Source organism: Falco peregrinus, chromosome 4 (genome assembly GCF_023634155.1).
Source record: "Falco peregrinus isolate bFalPer1 chromosome 4, bFalPer1.pri, whole genome shotgun sequence".
In the NCBI taxonomy this organism is placed as follows: domain Eukaryota; kingdom Metazoa; phylum Chordata; class Aves; order Falconiformes; family Falconidae; genus Falco; species Falco peregrinus.
The window spans coordinates 122,473,643-122,493,740 of record NC_073724.1 but is presented as its reverse complement, the minus strand read 5'-3'; the positions used below and the strand labels follow the sequence as shown (position 1 = coordinate 122,493,740).

Below are 20,098 nucleotides of genomic sequence, written 5' to 3'. Positions count from 1 at the left end.
ATTTGATCTGTCAGAGGGAGCCCTTTCACCCGCTGCTGTTTGCTCAGAGGATGCCGGTGCCGCGCCTCCAGCACAATTAAAAACAAATAAAACGATCAGGGAGGGCCCCGTGTGCCCCCCAGTGCCGCCCCAGCCGGGATGCTCCTGCCGAAAGGCCCTTGTGGCTGTGTCCCCAGGGAAACAGCATGGCATGGCGCGGCATGGTAAAGCATGGTGGAGATTGGCACGGTGTGGAGCAGAATGGTGTGGCACAGCAGAGCGTGGCATGGCACAGCATGGCGTGATGCAGCATGGCACAACCTGACATGGGACAGCACGGCATGGCATAGTGTGATGGCACAGCATGGTGTGACACGGTGTGACCCAACACAGCACAGCATGGCATGGCACGGCACAGGATGGCACGCGTGGCTGTGGGCTCCCCGCTCTCCCTGTGTCCCCAGGCAGGGACAGGGCCTGTTCCTGGCCCACGAGAGTCCTGGCACCGGGTGCTCCCAGCCTGGCAGTGTCGGTGCAGGGTGCTGGTGTCCCAGCACGTGAGTGCTGGGGTGGGTCGGGCACACGGAGCACGGGGGCAGCTGCTCCCTGGGGCTGCACGGAGGGAACCCTGCCTTCATCCCCGGGGTCAGCCTCAGCGGCGGGCAGCGCTGCCCTGCACACACATCCGCACCATCTTAGTGCGCACCCCTGCACATCTTAATGCACATCTGTGCACACCTGGGTATGCACATGGACACCTTGATGCACACCCATGCACAGCTGTGCTACACTCATGCACACACACTAGTGCACTCCCATGCGTACTCATGCATAGTCATGCGCTCCCATGCACACTCATGCACACACATGCACACCCGTGCGCACCCCCAAGCACCCCCACGCACACCCTCATGCACAGCGGTGCACACTCATGCACACCTGTGCACTCCCACATGCGCAGGTACCTCGCTGCACACTCGTGCACACCCACCCGTGCACACCCACCCGTGCACCCCCTGGCCCGGCACGCTCACCTCTGCACCCCCTGGCCCTGCTTTGCCGCTGCTGTAGGACCCACCTTACCCAGCCCCATTTCCCCTTGCTGCCCGCCGGGCTGGGGGCCTGGTGACGCCTGGGGAGGCCCCCAGGGTCCCGGCTTTGCCTGTCCTGCACTGGGCAGGATGGAGGGAACTGTGCAGAGCGTGGGGCTGGCATTTGCTGGTGTCCCGTCACTGCAGGAGGTGATGGCGGGTTTGGGGATGCTGCTTGCTGCCCTGTGAGGCACCCCGGTGTGTTGGGGGACCCCCTCCCCACGCCCTGGCTCCCCTGCAGCCCTGCCACCCAGGGAGAGGACGTGAAGGTGTGGGAAGGGGCAGGGGCTGAGCCAGCAACTCCGGTGGGTTTGGTGTCAGCCATCCCTGCAGCTGAACCGCCTCCTGGCCCTCCCATGGGAGCAAACCTGAATCTCAGAGGGTCCAGAAAAGCCCAGTGAAGCTCCAAAACCCTTTCAGGGGAAAAGAAACCTGCTCTTGGCTGGCCTGCTGGCCTCTTGCAGGTCACCCTGAGTGGCTCATAAAGGCCAAATCCTGCTGCTGGAGGCTCCCTTCCCCATCCAGGCAACCCCCAGGCACAGCCAGCCCCTCATCCCAGCACCCAGATGGGAACAGGCTCATCTTCTCCAGTTCTGCCACCCACCCGCTGCCAGCCTGGAGCTGCCTGGGCAGGGGCTGAGAGGAGCAGGGCACCCATGGACCACCAGCACGGGAAGTGCCTGTGATGGGGCAGCTCCGCTTGCCATCCCAGAGGCTCCCCCGGCTTTTCCAGCTTTCCTTCCCTCGGTTTGCAGCCCTTGTGGAAGGCAGTGGCACCGAGTTAAGCTCCACAGCAGGAAAAGGCAACAGGGATGGAAAGGCAGGTCAGGGCAGCACCCCTAAACTTTCCTGTATCCCCCCAGAAATGAGTGCCACCACCAAAACTGAGCCCACGCCACAGCCCAGCAGTGCCAGCAGGGATGCTTGGGCAGGGGGACTTCACAGAACAAGTTTGCCGAGTCGGGCAGGGACCCCAGCAGCTCGCTGCCACCTCTGAGCTGTCCCCGTCCCTGTGCCCAAGGGACTGTGACTTCCAGCTTATTAATTCTGGAGGGCTATTCGGTTTGATTGCCTTTTGTATTTCGTTTTCTACTCTTCATAATCAGCCCTGGCAACATGTCACCAGCTGGAGGAGTTGGTGCTTTCGGTGAAGTGCTGCCGTCTGCGGCAGAGAGGGCTCCTCTCCCGGCGGGGTGATGGTGGCATGGCTGGGGTGGCTCCAGAGGTGACCGTGCATCCCAAACCCAGCCAGTACCCACCATGGGACACCTCATCCCCAGGGATGACAGCAGCTGGGCTGGCTCTGCTTGGGAGAGGACACGGCAGGTGTGACCCCACGCCGAGTCCCTCACTGGGGGGATCGCTCACACTACTCAGCCATGCATGTGAGCTCAGCATGGCAAGGCTTGGAGGTGGATGGAGGTCGGAGGAAATGGGATTTTCCCCCAACAACCTCTCTTATCTGCCCTGTCATCTCTGCCAGGCGATGCTGCCCTTGGTGCCAGAACCCTCCTCCAGCCCCCAGAAGATGCACCCCAAAACCGCTCGCAGGGGAGCCCCTCACCCCCGTGCCCTGCAGAGATCACGGGGCCAGGGCTGTTCTGCCAACCACGGCTTGGGGCAGCGAACCCTCCCACCCACAAACACACAGGAAAAAGCCAATTCTACCCAGTGAGAGCCACCATCATTTGTCTGGGCTGGGGACCTTTGCTCCAGCTCTGACACTGGGGACAACTTGGGCAGCTGGGTTAAGCCTGAGATATTAAATATTTCCTGGAAGCAGGTCAGAAGAAAATCAGCGGGGAGGATTTAGTGAGAGGTTTGCACTGGGATGTTGCCTGGCTGGGACAGGGAAATGTGCCCAGCGTTGTTCACAGCTCCTGGCGATAAGCAGGAGATGCAGGAGCCCTGGGGGATGTGTCCTGCCGTGGGGCAAACCCCACTTCTGCTCCCCTCATCCTCCCCTGGCCCATGCCAGATGCAGGTTGTATGTGCATACCGTGTTTATTGCAATAAATAATGAGAAGCGGGCAAAACACAGTCCAAGTGCCTGGTGGCTTCTAGAATCGAGCTGCCGCACCCTCGGTCCCTGTCCTGCCCTGTTCCAGCCGCAGTCCAACCCAGCCCCCGCAGCGAGCTGCCTCTTCAGGGAACGGCAAATCCCACCCGCACTGGACACCCTGGCTCCCGTACGGTCTGCAATCTGCTTTCCCCTTTCTTAAAAAGCTCTGACACCTTCTCTTACACCAAGCAAAACCCCAGAACCCTCCACCTACGTGTCCCCAGCTGGCAGCGTGGCACCTCGCCACCCAGAGCTGCAGCTCCAGAGCCCCCTGTGCCCACCCTGGAGGAAGCGGGTGCAAGCTGAGCGGGCAGCTCCTGCCTGCCTGTGCCCGGCGCTGGGGCAGCGGAGGTGGCAGGAGCACGGCTTTTTCCCTGCCCCACCGGCTGCCGGCCCTCACCGACGTGGCCACATCGCACACTCCCAGTCTCATGGGGTTTTATTGTCAACCTGTGCTGCCCGCACCATGGCAGAGCGTGGGGCGGAGTGTGCTCGTTGCTGCCTACAAGAAATAAGCAATGTTTTCTGGGTTCAGAGGTGCTTGGATGTCCAGTTTTCGGGATTTGCTGTCTTTCTCCACTATCTCCAATCTCAACGTTGGCATCTTTGCTTTTTCTGCTCCAGGGGAAGAGCTGTCCTTGGTTTTCAGCAGCTGCTTGTCTGAGTCCTCCACCGTGATCCTCAAGGTGCAGCCCCGCGGCAGCAGGTCCTGCTCATAGGCAGCTGCCAGCTGGTTCACAACACGCCGCTCCACCTGAAGAAGGAAAAGCAGCTCCCATCAGAAAAGCCCTGTCAGCAGCCTCCTGGGGAGCCAGGCAGCTCTCCTTCCCACCCTGGGGCAGCGCAGGATCCTGGAATCTCCTGTTCATCCTGCTTATTCCCCGTCTCTGGAGTGTACCGGCCGTGCCGTTTCCTCCCACAGACCATGAACATCTCCCCTTGGGAGCTGTGGGGCCCCTCTTCTGCAGGACAGACCCCAACAATAATCCCCTCCCTGTGCAGAGCAGGGCTGGAGGCAATGCTGTGGGCTTCACTGGGGCTCCGTCCTTGGCTTTACCTCGTGTTTGATGGACCGGGCACCATAGTGCAAGTTGTAGCCATCAGCCAGCACATCCATGACCTCCCTGTCCCAGAGCAGGGTGATGTTGTGTCTCGCCTTGGCCTGCCAGGTGAGGAAGAGGAGGAAGGGTTACCGATGCCTTTGAGCAACCCTGGCACCCCATTCCTTGAGCAGCAGGGACTCCACAGGCAGCATGGTAGGTGCTGAGCATCCCTGGGCCTGAGCTCGGCCGAGGAGGAAAGGGCGGACTCCACCAGGCCAGACCCACCAAAGCACCAAGCGGTCCCCTAATTCCTTTTTAGTCCCCCAGAGAGCTCAGATGTGCAAAGACCAATCAGAAAAACAACATCTCTGAACATGGCCTGAAACTCATCCCTGCCCCACCACAGGAGGAACCGTCCCCCGCCATCCCAGGGGGTCCCTACACCCTTCCGAGCACCGAGTGCCCCAAGGTAGATAGACGTTCACTGTGTCCACCTCAGGAGGATGAAGGTTGGGGCAGGGATTTCCCTCTGCTCATGCATCTCTTGAGAAGTTACGTCTAAGGCCATGGATGGTTTTTACCTTTTTGGCCCAAAAATTCAGCTCCTTGTTGACAAGCTGGATGAGCTCAGAGTGGCAAAAAGGGAGAAAATAGACGATCTCATTGATCCTCCCCAGGAACTCATCTCGTCTGAAGTGAGCCTGTGGGGACAAGGGGTGAAAGTCAGTGGGGACGGGGTTGGTGACTCTGAGAGGGACAGCAGTGATGGTGACGCTGCAGGAGCTCCCCAGGGATCACTCCCACCTCCGACAGCTCACGCGTCAGTGTAGCGTGGCCCTGGCAGCCATCCTACCCCACCAGGGAGCTGGAAGTCTGTGCTGCCAGATCTCAGGTCAACAGGAGCATCTCTCAGCATGGCTTACAGGAGAAATTAATTCTGGAGATGGCAAGAGGAACTAGAAAGGAATCTCTCCTGCAGTGTAAGCCCAGCTCCAGCCTCCTCTGCTGTCTGCTCCTGCCCGAGCCACTTACAGTAAGACACCTCGCTGCGTGCCAGCCCTCCTGGTCTGAGGCTCCGATCTGAGCCTCCTGCCGGGAGGTCAAATTCTTTGGTCTCCGTAGGAACTGCCAGGTGAGCAGCGCCCTGAAGTCCTTCAGAAACATCTTAAACTTAATGTCATCAGGACGTGTTGCTGCAGTCAGGTTTTCCTGGTCCCTCTGCAGCAGTGCATGAGCTGAGCAGATGGTGACCCCGGGAGAGCAGAGAACCCCCAAATTCCCACTGCAGCACTTCCCACCCCACGTTCTCTTTCTTGTCTCATGTTGCTGCACTACTACAAGAGCACAGGGAGTGAGTAAGAAGCTGTTATTTATTTCTGCTGGGTTCTGACCTTAATTAAAAGTCCCTTCCAACCCAAACCGTTCTATGACTCTTTGTGGCTGAAAGTTGAAAAAGGACATCATGTTGCTTATCTCACAGCTGGGAGACAGCTGGGTGAAGAACCATTGTATCGAATGACTCAGTGACCAAAGCTCAGGACACCTGAAACATAAGCCATGAAAAAAATCATCTGTACCTTTAAGATGGGTCGAATAACCTTTTCCTTGAACTGCTTGGAGATGGTTATCTTGTCGCTCATCTGGACATCCTCTGAAAAACAGGAGGGTGTGGGAGGGTGAGGTGGAACACGGGCTTTCTGTCCACCCAGCTCCTGAGGATGGGCGAGCAAAGCAGCATGACAAGGAGCTGGAGGCTGGGCAGCGAGGAAGGTGGGGGTCCTGAGGGGACTTCACAACAGGCCTGGAACCTCCACACATGCCACTGGCCAGGTTGGCATTCATAGTGGGGTGTCCCTGCGCTTGACACTCTGGACAGCAGGTTTGGGGCTGCCACGGCCGCCCTGCATGCTTTGGGTGCCCGAGGGGAGCACCCTACACCTACGTGTTTCACTTGCATGGCAAAAAAGCTCCAGCTCTGCCTTCACCCTCTGCCCTGCGCCCTCAGGAGCTGCCTCACCAGCTCACAGAGGTTTTGGTTAGCAGGAGTCCTCTCTGCCCAGCCGCTGGCTGCTCTCTGGGAGCCGGTGCCAATTACACGATGCACAGAGCACTCTGTCACCTGGGGCTGCTCCATGTCCTGCAGCTCTGCCAGGCACGGGGACGGTCCTCAGTCCCTTCAGCAAACAGCAAACCCATGCTCAGACTGTTTGTGGCACAGCTCTGGCTGGAGACTACTTCCCTCCACTGACTGCAGATGGAGCCAGGGTCTGGCTGGCTCCCGAATCCCAGCTCAGAACTTCCACAGGCAGCTTAAAAGCAGGATTTACCTGTCTGCCGCCCAAAGGCACTTTTCTCTTTGCCTTTATCGTCTCATTTCTTCCTACACATCCCCGCATTTAACTCCAGGTGCTATTTAACACATAGGGACACTCATAGGGAGATCCCTCGCATCCAAGGCACACTGGATAGGATCCTGACACATAGGGTGCTAGAGAAAGACCCAGGCTTCTGGGTGCCCTTCCCAGCTTTGCAGACTTGATGAGGATCATTGCACCCCAAGCAGCGGCAGAAGGGACTCTCAGGCTCCACCAGACCAACACCGGGACAAAGGGATGCTGTGTGCTCTGAAATCACCTCTCCCTCCCTGCCACGGCAGACACGAGCACGCCTGTGGGGCTTGGGTGCATCCTGGGGTGGCAGTTTGCAGCACAGCACAGGGGAAATGGATGGTCCAGCCCAGCCACGCAGTCTAAATGGAGTGGTGTGGGTCTTTGGTTGTAAGGATTTGGCCCGTTTCACTTTTTTGTTTTCTTCTAAAAGGCACCAAGGGCGTTTTCAGTAAATAACAGGAATTTGGTACAGTGTTCTGGAAGAGGAGAGCTGGAGAAGGCAGAAGAGACAGAGCTGCCCCCAGCATTCCGGTTTGCCACCTGCAATCGCTGCTGCGTGCACTCCCAGATGCGGAGATGCTGCAGAAACAGCTCCTTTCCTCTATCTTTCCATTTATCTGCCCACCCAGGCACTTCAGCTGACCTCCTGGCCACCGCCTTCAAAGAGCATCTCCAAGCCAAGAACTCAGTAAATCACAAGGAGTTCCACGAAACTCAATTGAGGGCAAGCTTCTGAGCCTAAATGCATTTTCCAGCTATGCTCTCTAGCTGCCGTTTACTCACTGCAGCTGTCTGCCTTACAGTTCTAGAAATTAAAATTCAATGCTTTCCTCATTTAGCAGAAAAGTGCTTGGCATTTTAAAATGTTATTCTTGAAAGTTCAGTTGCAGGCATGCTTTGTCCTTTACCTAGTTTGATTGAAGTTTAAAGATTCTGAATTAAGCCAGCTTTGGCATCCACTTCTCAAAATAAAAAGGAAGAGACAGTGAGAAAGAAGCTGAAAAATGCATTTGGCATCAAACACCAACATTTTTTCCTGCTCCCATGGAGCTGATGCAGATGGCAGTGTTCCCCAGGCGCAGTCGCAGCACACACTGCACACCACAGCTTCTCTGGGCATTTCCACTGGTGAGCAGAGCTCTTGAGACTGACCTTTAGTAAACACGGTGCATCCGTGACAGCACATGCTGCTAGATACCCTATGGAAGATGCAGTGTCCAGACATTTAAGACTGTAAAAGGGTCTTAAACCCCCGCCAGACTGATTAGTTTTTTAAAACTGATGAGAAAACAAGGGATGCAGCCATCGTTCATGGATGCCTGGTTATCCACAGGCACAGGACCATGGGACGGAGACAGTCTTTCCCTGTGCCAGCGTCTGTGCTTGCAAACCGCTGCACATTTTTGCAGGCAGGGAGGGAAGGGACATCGTCCAGAGGGACCTTCACAGGTTAGAGTTGGGCCCGTGTGCAACTCATGAAGTTCAACAAGGCCAAGCGCAAGGTCCTGCACATGGGTCAGAGCAATCCCAGTACAGGCTGGGCAGAGGATGGATGGAGAGCAGCCCTGCCAAGAAGGGCTTGGGGGTGCTGGGGGATGAGAGACTCAGCATGACCCCGCAATGTGCGCTCGCAGCCCAGAAAGCCACCCGTGCCCTGGGCTGCATCCCCAGCAGCGGTGTAGCCAGCAGGGCAAGGGAGGGGGCTCTGCCCCTCTGCTCCCCTCTGCTGAGACCCCCCCACAGCGCTGCGTCCAGCTCGGGGGTCCTCAGCATCAGAGGGACACGGACCTGTTGGAGCAGGCCCAGAGGAGGCCACGGAGCTGGTCAGAGGGCTGGAGCCCCTCTGCTGTGGGGACAGGCTGGGAGAGCTGGGGCTGTGCAGCCTGGGGAGGAGAAGGCTGCGGGGAGACCTTAGAGCAGCTGCCAGTGCCTGGAGGGGCCGACAGGAAAGCTGGGGAGGGGCTTTGGGCAAGGGCTTGTAGCAATAGGACCTGGCCTGGTGGGAGATGTCCCTGCCCATGGCAGGGGAGTTGGAACTAGATGATCTTTAAGCTCCCTTTCAACCCAAACCATTCTGTGATTCTGTGATTTTAGAGCTAGAGGGACGGCCCCTGCTGCAGACATCGCCGCCTGCCTGTCCATCCATCCTTGGCACAGCAGAGACCTGCCAGTCCCCAGAGCCTCCTGGTGCCACTGCAGTTATCACCAACCAGCTGGTGAAGGCAGTGGAGGGTTGCACACAAACTGGGACTCTGCTACCTTCACCAGAGCTGTTTAGTTCACATCTTAGAGGCTGCCCTTACTCTACTCAGTTCTCCTTTTATTACCCAATTCACATTTCTAAAAAAATTTCTATAGGACCCTGATGTGTGGGTCCAGCGCTCCCATTCCAAGGCGAAGCAAAACTGATTAAGCTCAGTCCTTTTTGAAAAGACTGTGAGGAAACAAAACTCTTCCTCTTTAACAGGAGCACCTGTACCAGCCCCTGTCTTCTCTAGGAAACACTTCGAAGGGTTCTGAAAGAATGGATAAGGTGAGGAGATAAAGGGAAGAAAGCACAGGATGAGGAAGGCTGGGAGGTGGACAGAAAGCCTTCTCCAAAGATGTGATCTCATTCTGAAGGATGTGATCTCAAATAATGAGGATTTCAGAATAGGGGAAGCCCAAAGCAGAGATATTACAGGAGGGAGCAGGGTGGAGATTGGGCTGTGGGACTTCTCAGCAACAGGTCATCCTAGAAGGCAACAGCATGACTTTTCAGACATACCCATCAAAGACCCGGCAGCTGCCTTCCCTTCTGGCAGAGGAGCATCCCTGAGGCTTGCCCAAAAGCTGCAGGGCCTGGAGGATGTGTCAGTGCGGACCAGGCTGCAAGGATGAGCAGTGGGGAGGCAACCGAAGCGTCTGGGTGCTCCCCCTGGCAGAGGGATGGCTGATCTGGTGTCAAATGGAACAAGGGGCCTGCCGTGTAAGGAAGGAGGTGGATTCTTTAGGGATTTGGAGTATGACATTGAAAGGCCAGTACCCAAGTTTTCTGCGATCCTTTTCTTGCTCATCTCCATGGCTTCTTGTCGGAGCTGCAGAGCGTGCTGGGCAATCTCATCACTCGCCACGTTGGAGGTCATGATAAAGATGGCATCCTTGCAGTCAATGGTTTTCCCCTTGCCATCTGTCAGCCTGCCCTGCAACAACACCAAATTGACACCGGCAGCGTCAGCAGGCGCCCCAGGGTTCCGCCAAAACTTGAGGTGAAAGGATACGGGTCCCGATTTTCCCCAGAGTGAGGGATGCCCATGGGTACAGGCAGGACGGAAGCGGGGCTGAGCTGCGGAGGCTGAATGGGTAACCTCTCCGAAGAGCAGCCGTAACCTGCCCTGCACGTGGTCTGAGCCTGTTCCACCTGGCACAGACTTGGTGGAAGCCCTGAGAGATGCCTCGCAGGGGCATTACTCTGCTGCCTCTGACCCTCTGCCTGCCTCCCTGCTGTGGCTTTGCGTCTGACACATGAGCTCCGGTGAAACCCCGTGAGTGCAGGTGAAGTTGTTGTCACCTTGTGCCTCTGCCTCACCCCTCTAACAGAGGCTGCTGCCCCTTAGGGAGGTTTGAAGGACTCTCAGAGGTGGTCCAGACTCTTGGCTCAGCCCTGCCCGTGGTTGTGGGTTAGGCTGGGACGCTGGGCTTGGTGCTGGAGTGGCTGAGACACGAGATGACCCCTGGTGTGGGCTGTTGTCAGGGGCAGAGTGGGTAACTGCAGGCGTTGGTGCCTTGAAAAGCTCCAGCAGCATTGCCCAGATGTTCACCAAAGCCTTCCAGACAAGCCAGTTCGAAGCTCCCCATGGGCAGGGAGGGCTCAGAGGTGGTCTGAAAGCACCACAGGGAAGCACAGACTGCCAGGAGCCTGACTGAACATAGGCAAAGCTAAAATAACCTTGCAGAAATAACTGGGTTATGGCTATAACTAAGCAGTGGAGAGGCCGTGACAGCAAGAGGCAACAGGGAGCATCCCTCACACTTGCAGAACTGCCCATCAAACCAAACCACAGCAGCCCAGCAGCACGCTTAGCAGTGAGGGCAACCGCTGCTGCAGCCAACTGCTGTGGCATCAACCCTCCTCCTACCAAGCTGACACAGGAACCCTTCAAAAGTACTAGTTCTCTTGATTAATAAAATAAAGAGAGAAAAAGAAGGAAAAAATCAGCAGCTCCCCAGGCGGTTTCTTTTCTCAATACGTCTCCAGCAACAGATATCCAGCACAATGACACAAATCCTTGTTGGGTGCTTGAGATTAACATTTGGGTTATTGCCCTGTCAAGTGTGTGGTACAGGAATTGATTTCACATTTAGCTGCTGCTGCGATGATCTATGCAAGAAAAAATTGTGTTATTAATCCTTAAAAGAAAAACAAACAAACAAAAAAAACCCCCAAAACCTTCCAGCGTGTTGCTCTGGAGTTTGGTTGCCTCTGAGGACAGACCAGGACCTTAAAAATAAACCAAAAAGCTTGCACGCAGCAGGCGGAGGGCTCAGCAGAAGATGCAGAGCCTGGAAACACATCCGCATCCCTGGCTCCCACCAGCTCGTCCAAGAAAGCTGCAGCTGCCCAGCACAGGTTGTATGCCAAGTGCCCCCCCCGAGACAGCAAAGGACTCCAAAGCCATAGACCTTGTGCTCCCTCCCTCCGACAGCGGGTATCTGCTCTCCTTCCTGCTGCCAGTGGGATCGGGTGCTGTAATGCACGGAGATGCCTGGGAGGGTATTGGGGAGCTAACGGGCATGGACCTGCCTCTGAGGTCGACAATCCTCCCTGGGTAGCTACCTTGGAGGAGTCTACTTAGGATTTCAGCTGTCTCCAGAGGAGCCCAACACAGTCCTGGAGATGCCTAGGAGTTTCCATGGAGAGCTACTGGGCATGGGCCTTCCCCCAGCACACACAATGGTTTCAGGAGCCCCAGGTTCCTCCAAGGTAGATACCCAAGCAGTTTTGTCAATGTTAGAGGCAGGTCCATGCTGATGGCTCGCCCAGGGCTCCTGCCAGCCATCTCCAAGAGTGTCCTGGCTTCCTCTGGAGACTCCTCCTAGGTCATTAGCTGAAGAGTTTTGTCCATGGCAAGGGGGTTGGAAACTAGATGATCCTGGATCTCTTCCAACCCAAACCATTCTCTGATTCTATGATTTTTTGTTTGGGGGGAGGAAGGTGTGAAACAAATCACATGCCATCTGAAAAGTCATAAATTAACCAACCTGAACTAAAACCCAGCAATTAACAATCGATCAGGATACCAATGGGCTTTGAAGTCCCCAGAGTATCTGCTTTTCTGATGATGTGGCAACACCCTGACCTGCTGCCAAGACCTTGGAGCCAATTTTCTCTGTGCTGTGCAGGAGGCAGAGTACATGGGATGTAGGCACAGGGCACCACAGGAACACAGCCATTGCCCTCCTGCCTCCTCTCACCGCTCCTGCTTTCTGCTGTGGACCTGCAGCCCACCTTTTCCGACACTGAGCTGTCACTGGGGTGCTTTTTCCTTAGCGGTATCCTCATGACACAGTCTTCACCGTCACATCTTCCTGGTGACATGGGACAATCCGATTCCCAGGTTTCATCCTCAAGTTTCCAACCCTCCCATCACTGGCTTCTTCTTTGACTAAAGGTGTCATTTATTGCAGCAGGACACCTCAGTATCATCCTGGTGTTAAAATGGAGAAGAGGCTGACTGGTTGGGTCACCTTTTTTTGGAGGCGACTATTGATCTGGAACATTTCAGCTCCGCTCTAGGACACCTTCAGCATCCATCATCCCTTGCACCGCTCACTGTCACCTTCCAAAGAGCCCTTGTGCAAACTCTGACCCCAACATGTGGATTTACCTCATCGAACAGCTGCAGCATGATGGTGAGGACATCTGGGTGGGCTTTGTCAACCTCGTCAAAGAGCACCACAGCATTTGGACATTGCCTCAGCTTCTTGGTGAGCTGCCCACCCTCTTCATGGCCCACGTAGCCAGGTGGAGAGCCAATAAACTTGGCGACCTAGGAGGAAGCAACAGGACATGTGAAAGCTGATTCACGGATGCCAGGAATGATGAAGCCCTCTTGGTAGCTCAGCAGGCAGCCCCAATGCTTTGCGACAGACAAATAAAGTTCTATATTCTTTGTGACATCTATCGCGCCCCAGGTATCACAAAATCAGCTTAATAAGCAACAATTTGGCCAAATGCAGATTGGTGCCTGCTGAGCAATTACCTCACTCCAAGCTTTAACCAGCAGAATCTGCAGGAGCAGCCCCGAGCAGGCAGAAAGGCACCACCCCTGCTTTTCTAAGCAGCTGTCTGAGCCACCCATCCCAGCTGTCCAACACCTATTTTCATCTCCTTTAGCCTTTTTAAGAGCAAGAATTCAAAGGACTAAGAGTGGCAGGTGGGAATCCAAGCTTGGGAAGAGGCCACAAGGAAAGTATTTCTCCTGTGTCAGTAACAAGATTCATTACCTGTTGATACTATGTTTTTTTTAAATGAGGTTTAAAAATTTAGAAGATCATTTAGAAGAATATTTCTGACAACAGAAATGTTTTGGCAAAATGACACGTAAGTTTTTACTTAAAACTTGGAGCATTTTCAAGCAACCTGGGTCTGTGGGTGCATCTGAAGTCACAGTCCTTTAGGCAAATAGAAGTGGAAAAGAATAAAATTATCAGTTTGTTAATTCTCCGTGTTTCTCCAGGATGCTGGACATGCAGAGTCAGCAGCCGGCTGGTTGTACAGGAAGCAGAAGGAATTCATGGAGAAAAACCCTGATTCCTCAAGAAACCAAGAGATTTCCTTTCCTTAATCCAGGATAAGGAAGCAGCACAGCTGAAGGGTGAGTCTGTCATGGTCTGAGCATTAGCAAAGGGTAAAGGCTGTGTGTGCTGTGGCACAGCCGTGCCAGTGCAGCCCCCTTTGCTGAGTGCGGCTCTGTGGGGCTGGCAGAGGAGACAGCCCCAGCTCTCCCAGCCTGTCCCCACAGCAGAGGGGCTCCAGCCCTCTGACCAGCTCCGTGGCCTCCTCTGGGCCCGCTCCGACATGAGGGCGGCGAGGCGCTGGCCCAGGCTGCCCAGAGCAGCTGTGGGTGCCCCATCCCTGGCAGGGCTCAAGGCCAGGCTGGACGGGGCTGGGAGCAGCCTGGGCTGGGGGGAGGGGGCCCTGCCCCTGGCGGGGGGTGGGACCGGCTGGTCTTGAAGGTCCTTTCCAACCTAAACCCTTCTGTCATTCTGTGATTCTCCCATTCAGGCAGCTCCTTTTTGCTGTGCGATATGGGCAGGCTGCCCGGGGATTGCTGCAAGCCCCCTTCCCCAAGCATCACTGCCCAGCACTGCCACTGCCACCCCTGCCTGCTCCCACAGCCAAGGGCTGCAGAGGTGAGGGGGTCCCGCTGGCTGACTTGGGAACGGGAAAGCAGAAATTAGCCGATGGCAGCTAATTCAGTGCATTTGTTTTGCAGTGCCTGGGGCTACGGGAGGCTCCTCAGGCTCCTTCAAAGGACGCTGTCTCCCGGGCTGACCTCCTGATCCTCGTTTGCTTGAAAAATTTATATTGCGCTCACCACAATTCTCTACTTTATTCCTTCCCTTAGCTCTGCCTCTTGTCTTTGTCAGGGCACAATATTTTATCTCTTACATTTATACTGCTACTCTTAACTCCTCTTTCTTTCTACTGAATCATCAACATGGCTTTATTTTCATCTATTTTTTTACCCCTGCTGTGCAGGACCCTATCACAGCCAATCTATCAGGCCAGCTGCAAGCACATCTTTATTTTCCCTTCCTACACCCCTTCCCTTCACTGCTTTGGATATAAAATATCCATTTTTCCAGACCTTTTCTAGCCCTGGTCATTCGAGGGCCTGGCAGTTCCTGATGATGATACCATGGCTGCCGCTGCTTCGTGCCAGGTCAATATTCGAATCAGCCCTTGTCACAGCCCAGCATGCTGGGTGTGAGGGTCTGCCTGACCCCTGACCACTCGCAGCCTGCTGTGTACCCAGGCACAGGCTGGCAGCCGCCCTCGGCAGCAAGAAATGCAAAAAAATGGTACTCCCATCTTGGACCTGTCCTTCTGAGCTCCTCCCCAGCACCTTCCTCCTCCTCTCCTTCAACACACCATCTTCCCAGGACCCAGCCAGTGAGTCTTCCTCCTCCTTCCTCCCTGTCCTCATAGAACAATAGAGCAGCTACAGTTTATGGGGATGATCCTCAGATCCCTTGTGGGATACTTCTCATCCCACACTCTGTGGATTTGGGTGCTCCTCACCAATGGCATCGATAAAAAATACCAGGCCCCTATACAGCCAGCAAAAGAGAAGCATTATGACCCTATGTCGGCTAGGACCTTGCTATTTTTTGGGCAGACAGAGCTCTTCAAAGGGCTTTAGGGCCTCACCAGCTCGGAAGGTGACCCTGGTGAGACGTCCCACCTCTCCTGCAGCACCAGAATTGGGCAGGAGGTGTGATGGAAGGAGTGGAATCTGTACCACAGTCCTGTCTTCTGCTGCATTCTCCCCCTTTCCCCCGTGGGAGGCACGCTGGGGGGTCATCCTGCACTGGACTCAGCAACGTGCTGGAGGCAAGGAGGGGAACGGGGCTTTGGGCCGTGCCGTGCCTGCCTGGGCGCAGGCACACGGGCAGCCCTGGCACCTGTGGGTGACGCATAGCATGTGGCTCATGCTCGGGCTGCAGATTTTCATGCACAATATGATCTCTTCGCAGTTGCTCTTCCCCCAAGGGTCAATACCGCATACAGAAGCCACACCAGCAGAGACAAACTGTGAAAGCTTTTCTTGTTGCTTGGTCTCTGTTCCTAATTTGCCTGAGTTAAACTTGTTTTTTGGCTGGTATTTCCCCTATTGCAATTTAATGTACAACCCGGAGCAACTGCTGTTCTGTCACTCCCTTTGACATTCCAAACTGCCCATTTTCTGGAGAACGTGGCAGTAATTCAGGAAGGTCCTGGATGCCACTGCCAGGGTGAGACAGGAGATGCTTGTTGCATTCAGTAGCAATGGGGACGTGCTCAGCACTGCCCAGGACAGGGACCAAATGCAGGTGAAAAAGGGCAGTGACTTTTTTAAACAAGGATTTGTTTAAATTACTGATTGAACTCGAAGGTGCACCCCTCGGAAGCAGAGACAGCCCATTTACTAACCTCGTGCCTCTCCTGGAACTCTGACATGTCCAGTCTGATGAAACCCTAAAAGAGAAAAATACTTAACGTGATACTCGATTAATGTGCTCCAAGTTTCATTATATTTAGAAGGCTCCTCCAGAACTAGGGAGGGGGCTGCATGGATGGACACACGGTTGTGCAGCTCTCAAGGACCGCCATCACTGGAGTGGCCACATCCACCACAAAATGCCAGAGGTTGCTCTGAGGAAGATGACTGCAGTTTCTCAAAGACAGCCAGGAACAGTTCCCACTACTGGCTCACAGCCCCCGGCCGAGATTCGCTTCAGACGCTCTGCTCGTCGCTAGAGCCAGAGTGACACAGATGAGATTGAAACAGCAACTTGCAATTTGCTACATAAAATGGGTATTACTGCGGTTCAGCTTTTCAGAAATAAATCATAACTAGAACACAATGCCTCTCCGCAAAAATAAAAAAAAATAATCAAAATCATAAAGCCAAGGTAAACTAGGTTTGTGGGTGATCACCTTAAATAGATAATATTGTTAGAGAATTTACAGATACAAGCCAAGTTTCCTTTTTGCATTTGAAAAGCTGATGATGCACAGCAGACACTGAACTTCCTGGGCTCACAGCTATAATCTAGCTCTTAGAGGTACGAGAATAGAATGGAACGGAATGGAACAGAATAGAATAAAATGGAAAATAATAGAATAGGATGGAATGGAATGGAGTAGAGTATTTCAGTTGGAAAGGACCTACAATGAGCACCTAGTCCAACTGCCTAAGAAACTTGCCTAAGCTTGAACATTCCCAGCATCCATACAGGCACAGCCAGCTGGACACGGCAGCTCTCTGTCAGCATCCACCCATCAGAGCCGGCACCTCCCTGCTCCGCTGCGCACAGCTCTTCCCAGGCAGGATCAGGCGCTGACCCCGTGCTGCTAAAGACCCTTAGAGGCTGGCTGCAAACGTGCCAACACAAATATTATCCTCCAACAAAAGGCAGAGCCCCGTGTGAAATGGTTATTTACTGGGAAGAGCGAGTGGAGGTGGGAGGATACACAGACTGGGAACAAGAACTGGCCCCGCGCAGCACCACGTCTGCGTATACGGCTCAGCCAGACACACGCACACCGCGCACGCATGGACACAGTCACGCAGGGACCACAGAATCATGGAGTGGTATGGGTCGAAGGGACTTTTAGTGGCCATCTAGTCCAACCCCCCTGCCATGGGCTGGGACATGGTGCACTAGAGCAGGTTGCCCACAGTCCCACTCAACCTGGCCCTGAGTACTCAGCATCGGAGCTAATGGCTGGGATGTTTGGCAGCGCACAGGGAGCCTGGAGCTCTTCTGGTCCCAGGTGATGCCTTGCGGCACTGAGCCGAGACAGTGCTGCCATGAACTCCCAATGGAAGGAGGAAAGCAGGAGGATCTGCCTGGTTTGCCACCCTCCCATGAAATGCCGGTATCTGGAGGGTGGTGGTAAGAGTTCAGGTCAGTTTAGGACAGAATTCAATTTACAAGAGCCAGATTTCCCTGCAAAATATTAAAACACCAACAAACTGCCTACGGTGGAACGAAGTGTACAAGACTAGGGCCCGATCCTGGCAGTGTGCACGCTGAGGAGTGTCCCACTAGCATCCCAGCAAAAAGCTGGCACAAGCAAAGCACAGCCAGGCTCTGTAGGATCTTCTCTGCTTTGGTCTGATCCTGCTCCCAAATATCCTGTCTCGGTTCATACCACGCAGGTTGGATAAGGAGGTTAGCATTTGTTGTTACCTTGCAACCTGTCTAGCAGCACGAAAACAGGACAGTTACGGGTTTTCCTTTCTTAATCCGTCAGTTCCTGTGAACTGCTGCACCCCCGCAACCGCCTGTGGGATTTACGACCCCCCCTCACACCACTTGTTACAGCACCGACAGCCAAGCTGATTCATTACCAATAAAACTCCAATTTGCACATGCTATTGAATTAACACAACATTCAGCGTTTAAATGATTTCTCCATTTGATGTTTGGCTGGGCAATGACCAGTTCCAGGTGTGGGAGTCGGGGATGAAGGTGCTTGAGATCAGGAGATGGGATTTATTGCTTCTGGAAGGCAATTATAGAAGGATGAGGAAAAGAAGCCAGAACAGCCATTTTTATAGCGTTGTTTTACTTTTGATCTTCTTTCTACATGTCTCATTTTATCTTGTGTCCATTCTCTGCTGGAGGATGTGAGGGAGAGGAATTAATCTAGCATCGGTGCAGGGGGCAGCTCTGCTTGTGTTTCCTCCTTTTCCCCAGCTCCAAACTCTGCACCTTCCCCAGTTCTCCATAGGAGAGAGCTGGACACCTCTTCAAGGCAGGCAGAGGCTCAAATGTGAATCGGGGAGCCTGGCTTTAAATGCCTGGTGTTTTAAAATCTCAGGCACCCCTGAACTAGCCCTCTGATAAGCCACCGCCACCTAGAAACAATTCCAAACCATCTTCTCTAAAGAACTGTCAAGTGGGTAACAGACTAAACCACACAAATGGCATCTGCTGTTTGGATCCCAAACACTTCAGCACTAAAAAACCTAAGCACAAAATGAACGTCCTCATCTCCACCATCTGTAGTGGCACAGTGCAACAAGAGCTGCACGTAGGGGCATGTAACACAGATTTTCAGAATGTTATCCTTCTAATGATTTACAGTGTTACTAGTAACAGAAGTTAAAAAAAATACGGTCACAATACAGGATGTCAAAACAACAGCAACATGCAACAGGGCACACAAGGTATTGTTAAATTCGTTCAGATTTTTACAATTCAAATACCCTGGTGACATAGACAGGGACCTTCACAGGTCCTTTTTAGCGTGGCAGAACCCCCTTCTCACTGTGCGCAGCCAGCCCTCACATTTATTAAAATAAATCAGGTGACAAACCCCACCGAGAAACCAACCCCATCGAGAAACCAACCCCACCTGTTACTAAAAGCATCCGGATGGCAAAAAGCGATGGGGAAAAAAATGGCAGAGGTGTTACCTTCTTGACATCTTTATGGATGTACTTGGCTGTCTGTTTGGCCAGCTCCGTTTTACCTGTTCCAAAGACAGGAAGAAAAATCCTTGTGTTAACCCAGGTTTGTTTGCCTGCCGTCTGTCCGTCAGCTGTGCTAACGCCAGGGCTGGCCTCCCCTGGAACCAATACGCCTATTTTTTCCTGTAAATGCACTTGTAGGAAGAGGGCATCGCTGCTGGATCCCCGGGATAACGCCCTGCTGAGGGCCCTGGGCTGGCTGCTTCATTTTTAATAGCTGATTCTTACAAGATGGGCAGAGAGATCTTTATTTTTTACCACAAGAAGATGTGGTTAGATCAGATTTTTGCTATATTTACTCTCAATATTTGAAGTTTCATATGCAACACCTTTTACGCGCTAGATAGGAGAATTTCAGGGAAATGGGATATTCTTTCCGTCTTTGATTTACATAAGGCAACTGTCATACAATTCTAGGATTAAGAACAAGCGGCAACGGAGCAAATCCACATTGACACGGACGAACACACATGTCAGCTTACGGAAGGCCAGCTCCTGTCCCTCCAGCCCACACGTTCAGGGAAATGCTTAATTAAACAGGCGCGTTCTGCCCGTGTCAGACACATCCCGGCTTTGCCAGCAAACCCCTCTGGCACGTAAATGCTGGGTTTATTGGGTTTATGAGGTGGAGAATTGGGCTGATTTTGGCTCCTGGGACTACCAGTGAAGGCGAAGCGCAGGCTTTCACCGCCACAGGGGATGCTCTGCGGGTGGGCACGAGCACCTCGCCCACTGCCTGACGGCTGCGTGCTACCTGCACTGCCCAGATATCCATTCTAGATTTCATTGCACACTGAAAAACAAACGCTTGGACATGCTAGAGCAGGGAGCAGGTACGCAGATATGCCATGAACAACTATTCTAAATAATAAAAAAAAGTGTCTTAAAAAAACAAACTAGCTAAAGCTCAGTGCAGTCTTACTGGAGCCATTACACATCTGCCCCAGCCTGACACAGCTGCATTTCGGTGACGACAGATTTGGTGGGTCAGATCTGCAGGATCACTTAATTAGATCACCACAAAAGGGCTGCAAAAATTGGAATTCATCACCGTGCTCGGAAACCCGTGCTGGCAGATAAAACCTCTGCCAAAATTGAGCATCTTATTTCCGTTTGAGCTTTGTTGGCTTCAGATGTTGCTGTGCCGTAGATCCCGATGTGTAAGCTTGTAGGTATACATGTGTACTTACACGTTGCATATATATACGTTATCTATGAATGGATCTTTAAAATGTTTAACTGCTGTGGGATCCTACTGAAATGTGAAGACGCATTAGCCATTCTAGTTTGCACGTACCTGGGC

General features: G+C 53.6%; 1 protein-coding gene across 1 annotated transcript in view; it reads right to left on the bottom strand.

The window, feature by feature from the left end:
* Positions 1 to 3,553: 3,553 nt before the first annotated feature.
* The window catches only part of CLPB (ClpB family mitochondrial disaggregase), a 92,355-nt gene continuing 75,810 nt past the window's right edge, over positions 3,554 to 20,098 (bottom strand). Inside the window, exons 9-16 of the mRNA XM_013305133.3 lie at positions 18,742 to 18,797; positions 15,744 to 15,788; positions 12,433 to 12,594; positions 9,591 to 9,747; positions 5,753 to 5,826; positions 4,757 to 4,876; positions 4,190 to 4,294; positions 3,554 to 3,886 (exon numbers count right to left, since the gene is read on the bottom strand). Of these exons, the coding sequence (XP_013160587.2) occupies positions 3,635 to 3,886; positions 4,190 to 4,294; positions 4,757 to 4,876; positions 5,753 to 5,826; positions 9,591 to 9,747; positions 12,433 to 12,594; positions 15,744 to 15,788; positions 18,742 to 18,797 (971 nt within the window). The 3' untranslated portion in view covers positions 3,554 to 3,634. The remainder of the gene's footprint in view (positions 3,887 to 4,189; positions 4,295 to 4,756; positions 4,877 to 5,752; positions 5,827 to 9,590; positions 9,748 to 12,432; positions 12,595 to 15,743; positions 15,789 to 18,741; positions 18,798 to 20,098) is intronic.